This window comes from Protobothrops mucrosquamatus, unplaced genomic scaffold (genome assembly GCF_001527695.2).
Source record: "Protobothrops mucrosquamatus isolate PMUCROS unplaced genomic scaffold, P.Mucros_1.0 scaffold2802, whole genome shotgun sequence".
NCBI classification, from domain to species: domain Eukaryota; kingdom Metazoa; phylum Chordata; class Lepidosauria; order Squamata; family Viperidae; genus Protobothrops; species Protobothrops mucrosquamatus.
In genome coordinates this window covers 180,748-192,214 of record NW_015388837.1, presented here as the reverse complement: position 1 = coordinate 192,214, position 11,467 = coordinate 180,748, and the positions used below count along the sequence as shown (strand labels likewise).

The 11,467-nt window shown below is 43.5% G+C and overlaps 1 protein-coding gene across 1 annotated transcript in view; it reads right to left on the bottom strand.

Annotated features, from left to right (window-relative positions):
- Window positions 1–8,402: 8,402 nt before the first annotated feature.
- Window positions 8,403–11,467, bottom strand: part of LOC107296432 (arylacetamide deacetylase-like 3) — a 17,528-nt gene continuing 14,463 nt past the window's right edge. The window contains exon 4 of the mRNA XM_015825780.2: window positions 8,403–9,192. Within this exon, the coding sequence (XP_015681266.2) occupies window positions 8,418–9,192 (775 nt within the window). The 3' untranslated portion in view covers window positions 8,403–8,417. The remainder of the gene's footprint in view (window positions 9,193–11,467) is intronic.

Below are 11,467 nucleotides of genomic sequence, written 5' to 3'. Positions count from 1 at the left end.
CCTTATCCGCCATCAATTCTGGTGGCCGGGATTGAAACAGGACATGGAAAACTATGTCCAGAGTTGTGCTGCATGTGCCACCATGAAATGAATTCCGGGGAAACCCCCTGGATTATTGCAACTGGTGGCAGACCCTTCCCAACCATGGGAAGAAATTGCTATGGATTTTGTAGTAGATCTATCTGAAATACGGTCATCTGGACTGTGATAGATCTGTTTTCAAAGCAGGCTCACTTCATTGCCTGCAAAGGGTTCCGTCCAACAACTAACCAAAATGTTCCTGAAACACATCTACATACTGCATGGCGCACCTAAATGAATAATCTCTGATGGGGTGCAGTTCACAGCTAGGTTTTGGAGACGTTTTCTTAAACTAATTGGCTCATCTCAAGGACGATCATCGGCTTTTCACCCATCTACCAATGGGGCGGCTGAATTTGCGAACTCAATGGTGGAGCAGTATCTCTGATGCTATGTGGATTATCAACAAACGAACTGGACTGACTTCCTCCCTTTCACAGAGATGGCTTACAATAACTCTGTTCACAGCAGCACCGGCTTCACGCCTTTTAAAGTGGCCACAGGAAAAAGAGTTCAGCCCAATACCCGAATACCCCCAAGCGCCCTCCACTTCCCAGACTCTTAATCAATGGGTGAAGGGATGGGAGGAAGTTTGGAAAACCACGAAAACTGCTTTGAAAAAGGCTTCTGAGACATACAAAAAACAGGCAGATTAAAAAAAAGGCTCCTCAAAGAACATTCCAAGTTGGGGAAAAGGTTTATCTGTCAACTAAATATTTACGGCTTAAGTTACCTAGTAAGAAGTTAGGATCGAAGTACTTAGGACCCTTCCCCATTATAAAGATCATTAACCCGGTCACGGTGGAATTAAAACTTCCTAGGCTCTTAGGAAAAGTTCACCCTGTTTTCCATTGTAGCCTGTTGAAACCTTTTCGGGGTTCCACCTTAAGACCTTCCCCTAAGAAGGCACCTGGACCCCTCATGGTGGCAGGACAGACTCACTATGAAGTAAAGTGTATTCCTGATTCTAGAATTTTTGAGGAGAAATTGCAGTACTTAGTGCAATGGAAGGGATATCCGTTGTCTGAGGCCACCTGGGTGAAATCTAGTGATGTAAAAGCTGACAGACTCATTAATAGGTTCTATGAGAAACACCCTAATAAACCAAGAGGCAACCCCTAGCCTAGCCTATGCTTTTGTTTACATTTCAGGATTTGTCCTTTTTGCAAGGGGGGCTGGATGTCAACGCTGCTAACATCAGATATTCTTGCTTTGACAACAGATGGAAATGTAGCCATCTTTTCTCTTTCGCTTTTAGAGTTAGTTGATGCTGGGAGAGGGGAATGGGATGAGAGTCCAGTTAGTCATAACAACAATAACTCAGCCATGGGAACCCAAGGTTATTGTGCCCAGAGTTGATAAAGATTTGGCGGGCTGGAGAGCTGGGGAGAAAGCCCGAGCTTCAAGTTAATTGGGGAATGTGATTTATAATTGTTAATTGGAGGAGGGAATTGTGCTTTGCTACTTTGTGCCCAGGAGAGGGGAATTCAGTTTTTGGTGTTAACTATGTAGTGCCAATACTTTGTTTCTTGAATAAAAGATTCTTTAAGGTAAACAATGCCTTGAAGTTCTTTTGAAGAGTTTCATCATTGCTGGGACATTTACTTAGAGCAATAATGAATTATCTCTAGAGGCTTGCCTTGCCTTGATGATCTGGGTCATAATAAGTTTCAAGTTGGAAGGATTATGTAATATGATTGCAAGTTGGAAGGATTATGTAATATGAGGTCTCAGCTTGGGAATGGTGAGGTCTTCTTCAGAGAAGATAGATCAGAACATCCAGGCATTTCTGCCCAGACCTTAGATAAGACTCTTTTGACCTTGGTTTGGCACCACCTGTGAGAAATTCAGCTGTAAGAGAACAGCTGGGTGGCATAACTGGCCTACTTGAACTGTGAATGTAAACCTTTACTGACTTTCAGAGTTATATGGGGAATTGCCTTCCTATCGCTTTATTTGAGGAATATTGGTTACTATATGAGATGATGAAATACCTTGGATTATAAAATCTTGCCTGACAAATGACTTCTACTATAAAGACTGTTTATAAATACGTGAAAGAGATGGATGAAGACCAGGAAAAGATCCTTTCCATGTTGAAAGCAATACATGAAATCATTATTTCAGCTTGTGATAAAATAAGACCTAACATAAAAGATCAAGACACCAGCATAGATACACAAACCCAAACTTTGACTACAACCAAAGAACTAACAATGCAAGATAACAGAAGAAGTGGAACAATCAGATATTAAGACAGAGGACTCAATTGACCAACAAATACAGCTAGTGGAAAATCCAGAAAAGGGAATGACAACACTGAAAATGGAAAGGACTTTCTATATAAATCAGAAGAAATTTGAGAAAGAAGAAGAGATTGAATAGAAGATAAACATATCAGGGCAATCATGGGGAATTGGAATAATAGGGAGACAACTTAATGAATACAAATGGGCTAGCTAGTCCTTCCAAAAAATGGTAATTAAATGGTCTCCTTTATTTCAAATAACATATATAATAATAGAGGGAGATCTATTTGATGATCTAAAAGCACTGATATGGAGGCCTAGTTGGCAAGGACACAGAGGTTTCGAAAGAGGTCAGATGTCTTCCAGATGCTACTGCCAGTAGGGACAAGAAGCATATTTCTAAAATAATCAAGAATGCCAGCAAGGACTGTGATGTGGAGGCTATTGTACATCGTGGCACTAATGATCTGTCCCAAAAAGATGTACTCTCTGTGCAGAATGATTTCCAGAGCTTGGGGCAGGAACTTAGCAGAATAGGCTGTAGGCTTACTTTTTCAGAAGTTTTACCAGTATATAAGGAGCAAAATGGAAAAGGCCAGCGTATAGCACAATTCAATATGTGGCTAAAGGAGTGGTGTAAAGGGGAAGGCTTTGGATATATTAGTCACGATGTCTGTAGCTGGTCCAATGAAAAAATACAAAAGAGATGGTTTGCATCCATCAAAGAAAGGGACTGGGTTCAGCTGTTGCATTAAGTTTCCTTGGGTGACCATTGCGTCTACGGTCCTCCTCATTGCCCGTTTCTTCGTGCTTCTTCAAAAAAGCTTGAACAGCACACCCTGAAACCCCAGCCTGCTTTGCAATCTTTGCCTGGGAGAGACCTTGTTGATGCAGTACTGATGTAGTCCTCGACTTTCAACAGTTTGTTTAATGACTGTTCGAAGGTACAACAGCACTGGGGAAAAAATAACTTATGACCATTTTTCACACGACTATTTCAGCATCACCATGACCACGTGATTTACGTTCAAATGCTTGTCAACTGCCTCATATTTATGACGGTCGCAGTGTCCCGGGCAGTGGTGGGATTCAAATATGTGAACAACTGGTTCTCTGTGTGGATGCCGCTTCCAGAAGTCCACTCTGGGCCTGGGCAACAAAAAATTAGCTACCGGTTCTGCCGAAGTGGTGCAAACCGGTTGAATCCCACCATGGGGTCATATGATCATCTTTTACGATTTCCTGAAAATGAAAGTCAATGAGGACGCCAGAATTTACTTAACAAGCATGTTACTAATTTAACAACTGCAGTGGTTCACTTAACCAACGTGGCAATAAAAGTTGTAAAATGGGGCATAACTCACTTAACAATTTTTTTCACTTAGCAACATAAATTCTGGATTCAGTTGTGGTCGTAAGTCGAGGACTACCTATATAATTACCTTTTGTCTTGTCCCTGTGCTTGGTTTTGCGTGGTGTATGTCCTGTGCATGAAACTGTCTTCCACAACCTCACCTTAATACCAGAGTCTGGTTGTGCCTCACCCAGTATTAAGCCTCCTACACAGCTCTTTCTGTTTCAGTTGATGACTGTGTTTCAACCGACATATGAAATTGATGATCATTAGCCTCTGCTTCATATAATTGATTAATCATCTACCTGACACTAATCGGACAAAATTGCTAACTTTGTGCAAGTTTGCAAGTGTAAGAATTGACGCTGTTTTGAAGGCAGAAGGTGGTCACTCCAATGTAGATTTGATTTGGCTTTCTCTTCTGCTCGTTTACTTTCCATTTTGTTACTTGATAAAAATAAACTAGGAAGACTTCTATTTCTGAAAGCATAGTTAATTTACAGCATTTTTGCACAACTGCCTAAAACCTTTGCCCAGTACTGTAGGTGTTCAGAGTGATGGCAGGAGGGAAAAAACAGTCTCTGTGTCTAGTCGTTTTGGCGTGCAATGCTCTGTAGTGATGTCCTGAGGAGAGAAATTGAAACAATCTCTCTCTCTCTCTCTCTCTCTCTCTCTCTCTCTCTCTCTCTCTCTCTCTCTCTCTCTCTCTCTCTCTCTCTCTCTCTCTCTCTAACTCTCAAGCAGGGGATGAAATTGCCGGCCCACGGGCCCGTTTCATCATACCGGAGCCATGCCCACCCCATTGCCGGCAATGGCGAAAAAGCTCCAATACGTTGCGTGTTTGACATGTCTGCTCTAAAGAAACAATGTAGTGATAAGCAATAGCCTTGAACAAACCAAAAGAAAGCTGACAGGTTTGCCCTATACACACATAAAAACCAATAACAGGATTAACCCCAGACACACCAGCACCTATGACAAGATTAACCGTCCTAGACACACAAAAACTTCATCAACAAGTTATTTCCTTCCCTGGGTGATAGGATTAATCAATCCTGCTGAAAAGGAAAAAAAACCAAGCTAGGAAATTAAGAAGAACAAACTTCTTACAAATCTCATCAAAACTTAAAATAGGAAAAAGAGTATAAATTGTACCATGCATTTAGGTGATTTTTACTAGCTAGTCCAGAAGTCATTGCTGAATCACTTCTCTGTCTGGCTTCTGTAATAAAATCCGCTTTCTGGCAGTGTCAACTATTTTTTATTTTTATTTATTCTGAGCCTATTTTTTCCTCTTAAGTCTGAGTTACTCACAGTTCCTTTGTTCTCCATTAATGAAATGCACATTCTCTCTTTTTTTTCTATTTTTGCTGCTTTTTCTGCAGCTGCAGGAATTGTATCCAGGGAGGAAATAAAATGCTTGCTCATGTTATTTGTCCTACAACTGACACGATGCATTGTGTGTGCATAAGAGGTTTGGGGCTGTATTCTTAAATATTGGCTGTATTCTTAAATATTGTAACTTCGAACAGTCACTAAGCGAACTGTTGTAAGTCTAGGACTACCTGTACTTTATCATTTTTTTCCTTTTTTTGGGGGGGGGTCAAGTTTTTGACACCTTGCTAGGCGACTGGTGGTACTTGGATATTGCCATATCCTAAAAGTGGTAGAATGGGTGAAAAGGTTGAAAAGCCCTGATTTATTACAGGGGATTTCATATTATTAATTAGAGGGTTAAAGGGAGAAGTTGAGATAAGGGGAATTCTGGTCATTAGATTTAAAATATTTGGAAATTAGTTGAAAATAAGGATTTTATCTGTTTAATATTTAAAAATTAGACCTAAAAGAAAACAAATCAATTATTTTGAATATGTTTGATTTATTGATTAACCCAGGTAATATATATAATGGTTTTGATTTATTAAAGGGGATATATCGTTAGTCGAGGACTACCTATATGCGCTTTGGGCTATTCTGTGCGTCGCAATTATGTGGTACCTTCCTATTGGTTGATTGGACTGTTGATGGCTGGTGATGGGCTGTTGTTTCCTTGTGCTGTCATGTTCAACTTTCTACACAAGTTTGATATTCCAAAGAACCACTGTCCTGACTATAGGGAGGAGGAGAGCACAAAAGTTAAAGTTTCTCCTTAGTTCTAGGTTGCTTCTCTCTTTGATTAGTTTCCATCCCTTGCTTCTTGTCCTGCCTTCAGGCGCTTTGGAGAATAGCTTGACTCCCTCTTCTTTGTGGCAGCCCCTGAGATACTGGAACACTGCTATCATGTCCCCCCTCGTCCGTCTCTTCATTAAACTAGACAAGATATTTCTTTGGATGGTTCATATTTATGACAGTTGCAATGTCCCAGAATCATGCGATTACCTCTTGTGAACTTCTGACAAGCAAATTCAATGAGGAAACTAGATTCACTTAACAACCCTGTTACTAACTTAACAACTGCAGTGATTCACATAGCAAACATGGCAAGAGAGGTTATAAAATAGGGCAAATTTCACTTAACAACTGTCTCACTTAGCAACAGAAATGTTGGGCTCAATTGCATTCGTAGGTCAAGGACTACCTGGGGTTTCACAGACCCATCCTGGCTTGCTCGATGAGGCAGTTGCTGTTTTGCCTAATTCAGGTTGAGGTCTAATCTGGGGCTTGGTTCATCTTTCCTCACCACATTTTCCTCTTCTTTGTTAAGATATTTAATTTAATAGCTGGAGCAGTGAAGGGTTGGACAATGAATCAGAACACACAGTTATAGCTGATTGGTTGAAGAGGGCTGGCCACTGCACGAGGCAATCTAAGCTGTGATTGGTTGCCTTGAGTGAAAAGGGGAAGGTTCCTTGTTTCCCGCCTTTTTTCCTCTGAGTGCCCTCTGTAATTTACCTCATGATGCCTTGATTTACCTGATCTGCCCATTTGCCTGATTATCTTATTTACTATTAATATATTTATTTATATAGAACTATATGTTTGTGTCAGCATCTCTGCCCCCATTTGGACACCGGTTGTGCAATTCCCTAACATTTTTCCCTGCAGTCCCTGATCGAAGAGGAGCTCTCTCTCTCTCTCACACACACACACACACACACATACCCCGTTTCATGAGGGGCTGGCAGTCTTCTGCCCACCAAAGGGGCTTGCTAGTTTGTGCCCTTCCAACACACACACACACACACACACACACACACACGCAGACCCACACGCCTCATTCTGTCAACATAGCCATGCCATTTACAACACCTCTGTGCCTCCCTCCCCTTTTCTCCCCTTGCCTTTTGCGGTGGGCAGAAATGAAACTGAAATGAAATAGAAATGAAACAGACTGGGATTTGTTGCTTGAGTCTTTACTGAAGCTCAAAAGGTTCACATGAAGTCAGCTGTCACTATTCTAGAAGCTCAGCAACCGGGGACCACCTGCTGCTAAAGCAAAAGGGGAGCAAGGAAAGAGGATACAGGAAGAGACGAGATGGAAGCGTCAACAAGGAGAGGTCCCTTAAGATCTTACTGCATCAGTCTTGCTGGAGAGAAATGCCTCTTTAGAGACAGATGAGAAGAAGGTACGGTTCAACGCAAGGTCCTGCTAGGAAACAGAACTTATGCCAACGGGTGAGGGGGGGGCTAGCACAATAGGCCTCCAGAGCTTTTTGGGGGTGAATCCCTTTTTTCGTTCATTTTTTGTCTGCCTGTGGCAATAATGGTCTCCTGAAAGAGCTGCACTGGGTTTTCCATGACAAATGAAGGCACATATACATGTCCCAGGATAACGTTGCAAGATCCAATCTGGGTCGGTCACCAGGACCAGATGTTTACTCTTCTGAATATTCAGACCCGTGCTGACCTCAGGAAACCTCTCTTTACTGGAATACAGGTAGCCCTCGATTTACAACACTTCGTTTAGTGACTGTTCAAAGTTACAGTGGCACTGAGAAAAGTGATTTATCACTGTTTTTCACACATAAGACCACTGCAGCATCCCCAGGGTCACATGATCAAAATTCCGACACTTGGCAACTGGCTCATTTTTATGATGGCTGCAGTGTCCTGGGGTCATGTAATTACCTTTTGCTGCCTTCTGACAAGCAAAGTCAATGGGGAAGTCAGATTCACTTAACAATCGTGTTACTAAACAGCTATAGTGATTCACTCAACACGACAAGAAAGATTGTAAAATGAGGCAAATTCACTTAGCAAATGTTTCACTTAGCTACAGAAATTTTGGGCTCAATTGTGATCGTTAGTCGAGGACTACCTATATGCGCTTTGGGCTATTCTGTGAGTCGCAATTATGTGGTGCCTTCCTATTGGTTGATTGGGGTGTTGATGGTTGGCGATGGGCTGTTATTTCCTTGTGCTGTCATGTTCAACATTCTCCACAAGTTTGATATTCCAAAGAACCACTGTCCTGACTATAGGGAGGAGGAGAACGCAAAAGTTAGACGTCTGACCACTCTCCCAACTGTGCCTTGGTGCCACTTAGATTGTCCATAAGGGAAATTCTGTTTTTGGGTAACAGGGAAAACCACAGTTTCCTGGCACAGCCTGACACCAGACCACCTGAGTGGTGGGCTATGAACAAGCTGGAGAAGGCAAGGATGTGTCTCTTTAAAGAGTTGGTGGACCATCTTCAGGTCAGTTAAGCAGGACAGATGGATGAAATTATAGGGTATCACCTCTTCAGATCAAGAGCTAAATGAAGAAGGCAGAGGAATGAGGCTGTTAGATTTCTAGAATCGTTCTAGGAATTGGATTACACTATTTATACTCTTCCTCGTACCTGGAAACTGTATTGACCCCATATCTATCAGCAAGGCGATCCCATGGAATCCGTCCTTGAGGTGAACCCAGGTGACAGGGACACCGTTGTCTTCCAGCCTCTTCTTATAGAGCAAGCCATCATCTCGGAAAATGTCGTATTCGCAGGTTAAAAGGAAAGTCTCTGGAAACTGCTGGATGATGGCGTCTTCCGCCAGGAGTGGGGAAAATATGGGGTCAAAAGCTCTTTTGCATTTTTTGAAAAGATCTTCTGAAAACGGACCAGGTACAAACGGCACGTAACCCCGGCCTTTAAATTCCTCCGGAATATGTTCTGCACTTATCCATTTCTGATACTTTTCCCTGAGTTCCTGCGGGATGTGGGCATTGGCCATAACTTCATTGAACCAGGCATTGGTTCCCGATAGATAAAATGTGCCAATACGAACAGCATCTTTCCTGATTAAGAGGGGAATAGACTGGTTTTGCTGGTAAGAAGGTAAATTGAAATCCAGACTTTGTAGGAAAGGATAGATTAGTATGTGGGCCCGGGGCTGTGGCAGGTCCTTTGTCATCAGAAGTTGCTGAGCAGTGCTGGCAACAAGTGTGCCTCCGCTGCTATCACCAGCCAGCACGATCCATTTAGGGTCCACCCCGTAGTCCTGCGCATTCCTCAGAAAATGTGATACGGCAGTGTAGCAGCTGAGTTGTTGAGCTGGATACGGGTGCTCTGGCGCCAAGGGGTATCTGAAGCAACAGTGAGTCAAAACACAATATTTCAAATGCATTCCTATTATTATGATGAATATATTATAGCTGCCCCACCCCAAAAAGACTGGGNCAATTGCAGTGATTCACTTAACAACTGTGGCAAGACAGGTCATAAAATGGGACAAAGCTCACAACAACTGTCTCACAAAGCAACAGAAATTTTGGGCTCAGTTGTGATTGTAAGTCGAGGACAACCTGTAATTCTGTAAACTACTCTGAAGTAACCCGCGGCATCCTTGTTGGTTCCTTGTGGCTGTCAGTATTTTAGCACAGGGCTTTTCAACCGGTGGTACGGGTACCACCTGTGGTACTTTGGCACCTGGCAGGTGGTACGCAACCATCCTAGAAGTGGTAGTGGGGGAGGGGAATGAGCTGAACCGGCAGCAGCACCGCACAAGCCTAAGTGAGAGAGAGCTGGAGCTTGCAGGGCTATCAGGGTTCAGCAGAAGCACCAGGATCAGCCCCGGATTCCGGCTCTTTCCTTCGTGGGGAAGGGGCCAGGAGGAGGGAGAAGGCTTCCATGTTCCTCAAATCTGGGGCAAAGCAAAGCAACAGGAACCGGAAATTGCCAATCGCCTTGCCGACAGTAGCGGGCTTGGCTGAGCTGTGCTGGAAGCGCAAGGCAGAGGCGCCCTGAAAACGGACCGGAGGGAAAGCAAAGCAGAAGGGAAATCTAACCCCCCCCCCAAAAAAAACCCACTTCTGGACAGCCTTTTCCCCTCCTTTCTGAACACCCTGATGGTCCCCTGTAACGGGCGAGGGGGGCAGCAAGAGGAGGGGGCACCACCTGCTACGGGGCTTCGACCTGTACTTCATCTTGGACAAGCAAGTGGCCGGGCATCGCGGCAGCTGTGCAGGAGGGGCTGGGCTGCACAGAGTTTTTAGAAACTCCGCAGCAGTTTTTTCCCTTTGCTTTGGGTGCCAATTTGGAGAAAAATCGCCTGGCAGATGTCGCATTCCTCTTTCCTCCGGAGAAGGTCGAAGGAAAAAGTTTGGCTCCTTCACTGGTTTCTCTTTTTGCAACATTGCTTTTTTGGGAGGGGAGTTTAGCAAAGAGCAGCTGTCAGCTTTAGCCTGTCTGGTTAGACTTACAAAGGCCAGTTTCCAAAGTAAATCCCTCGCTCGGCTTCCCTCATGGGATGCAATTCCCGCGGAGCAGCCGTTTAAGACAGGGGAGGGCAACCTTGGCTCTTTTATGACTGGTGGACTTCAACTCCCAGAATTCCTGAGCCAGCCACGCTGAGGGGAAAGGGAAAGGTTTCCAAGCTGAGCTATGCTGGCTCAGGAATTCTGGGAGTTGAAGTCCATGAGCCATAAAAGAGCCAAGGTTCCCCACCCCTGGTTTGAGATCTCTGAACTCCGGTGTTAATTCGAAACTTGCTCCATGGCTGTAATGGATTATTGATTCAATCAATAATTAGAAGTTAGCATGTACTGTAGATACCCATGAAAAAGAAATACCTTTGGGAAATATTAAACAGGCAGGAACAATAGGAAAAGAGGTAGAAAGCCTAGGCCCGGGAAACTAACTATTACAAATACGAAAGGCTGCTCCAAAAGAAACATCCATTTTCCTTCTCTTAGAAAAGTCAAGCCGAAAAAGAAAAGTACCAGAGAAGAGGGTCTCTCTCTCTCTCTCTCTCTCTCTCTCTCTCTCTCTCTCTCTCTCTCTCTCTCTCCTCTCCCACCTGTGATAAGCAATAGCCTTGAACAAACCAAAAGAAAGCTGACAGGTTTGCCCTATATACACATAGAAACCAATAACAGGATTAACCCCAGACACACCAGCGCCTATGGCAAGATTAACCTAGATACACAAAAATTTCATCAAGTTATTTCCTTCCCTGGGTGATAGGATTAATCAATCCTGCTGAAAGGGGGGAAAAAACCAAGCTAGAAAATTAAGAAGAACAAACTTCTTACAAATCTCATCAAAACTTAAAATAGGAAAAAGAGTATAAATTGTACCATGCATTTAGGTGATTTTTACTAGCTAGTCCAGAAGTCATTGTTGAATCACTTCTCTGTCTGGCTTCTGTAATAAAATCCACTGGCACGGATCCAGTAAACATGTGGTTGCGTTCAGCCTCCCCAGGATCCTGTCCACGTCCTCGGGAGCCACAGAGTCAAACTCCTCCCATATAACAGTCTCAAGACCTGCTCCCATCTCCTCCCCCGGGGCCACCCAGTCAGAGTCAAGGCCTTCTCGAATCCGAGCGACTTTATCATACAGATATTGAGCGAAATCCTC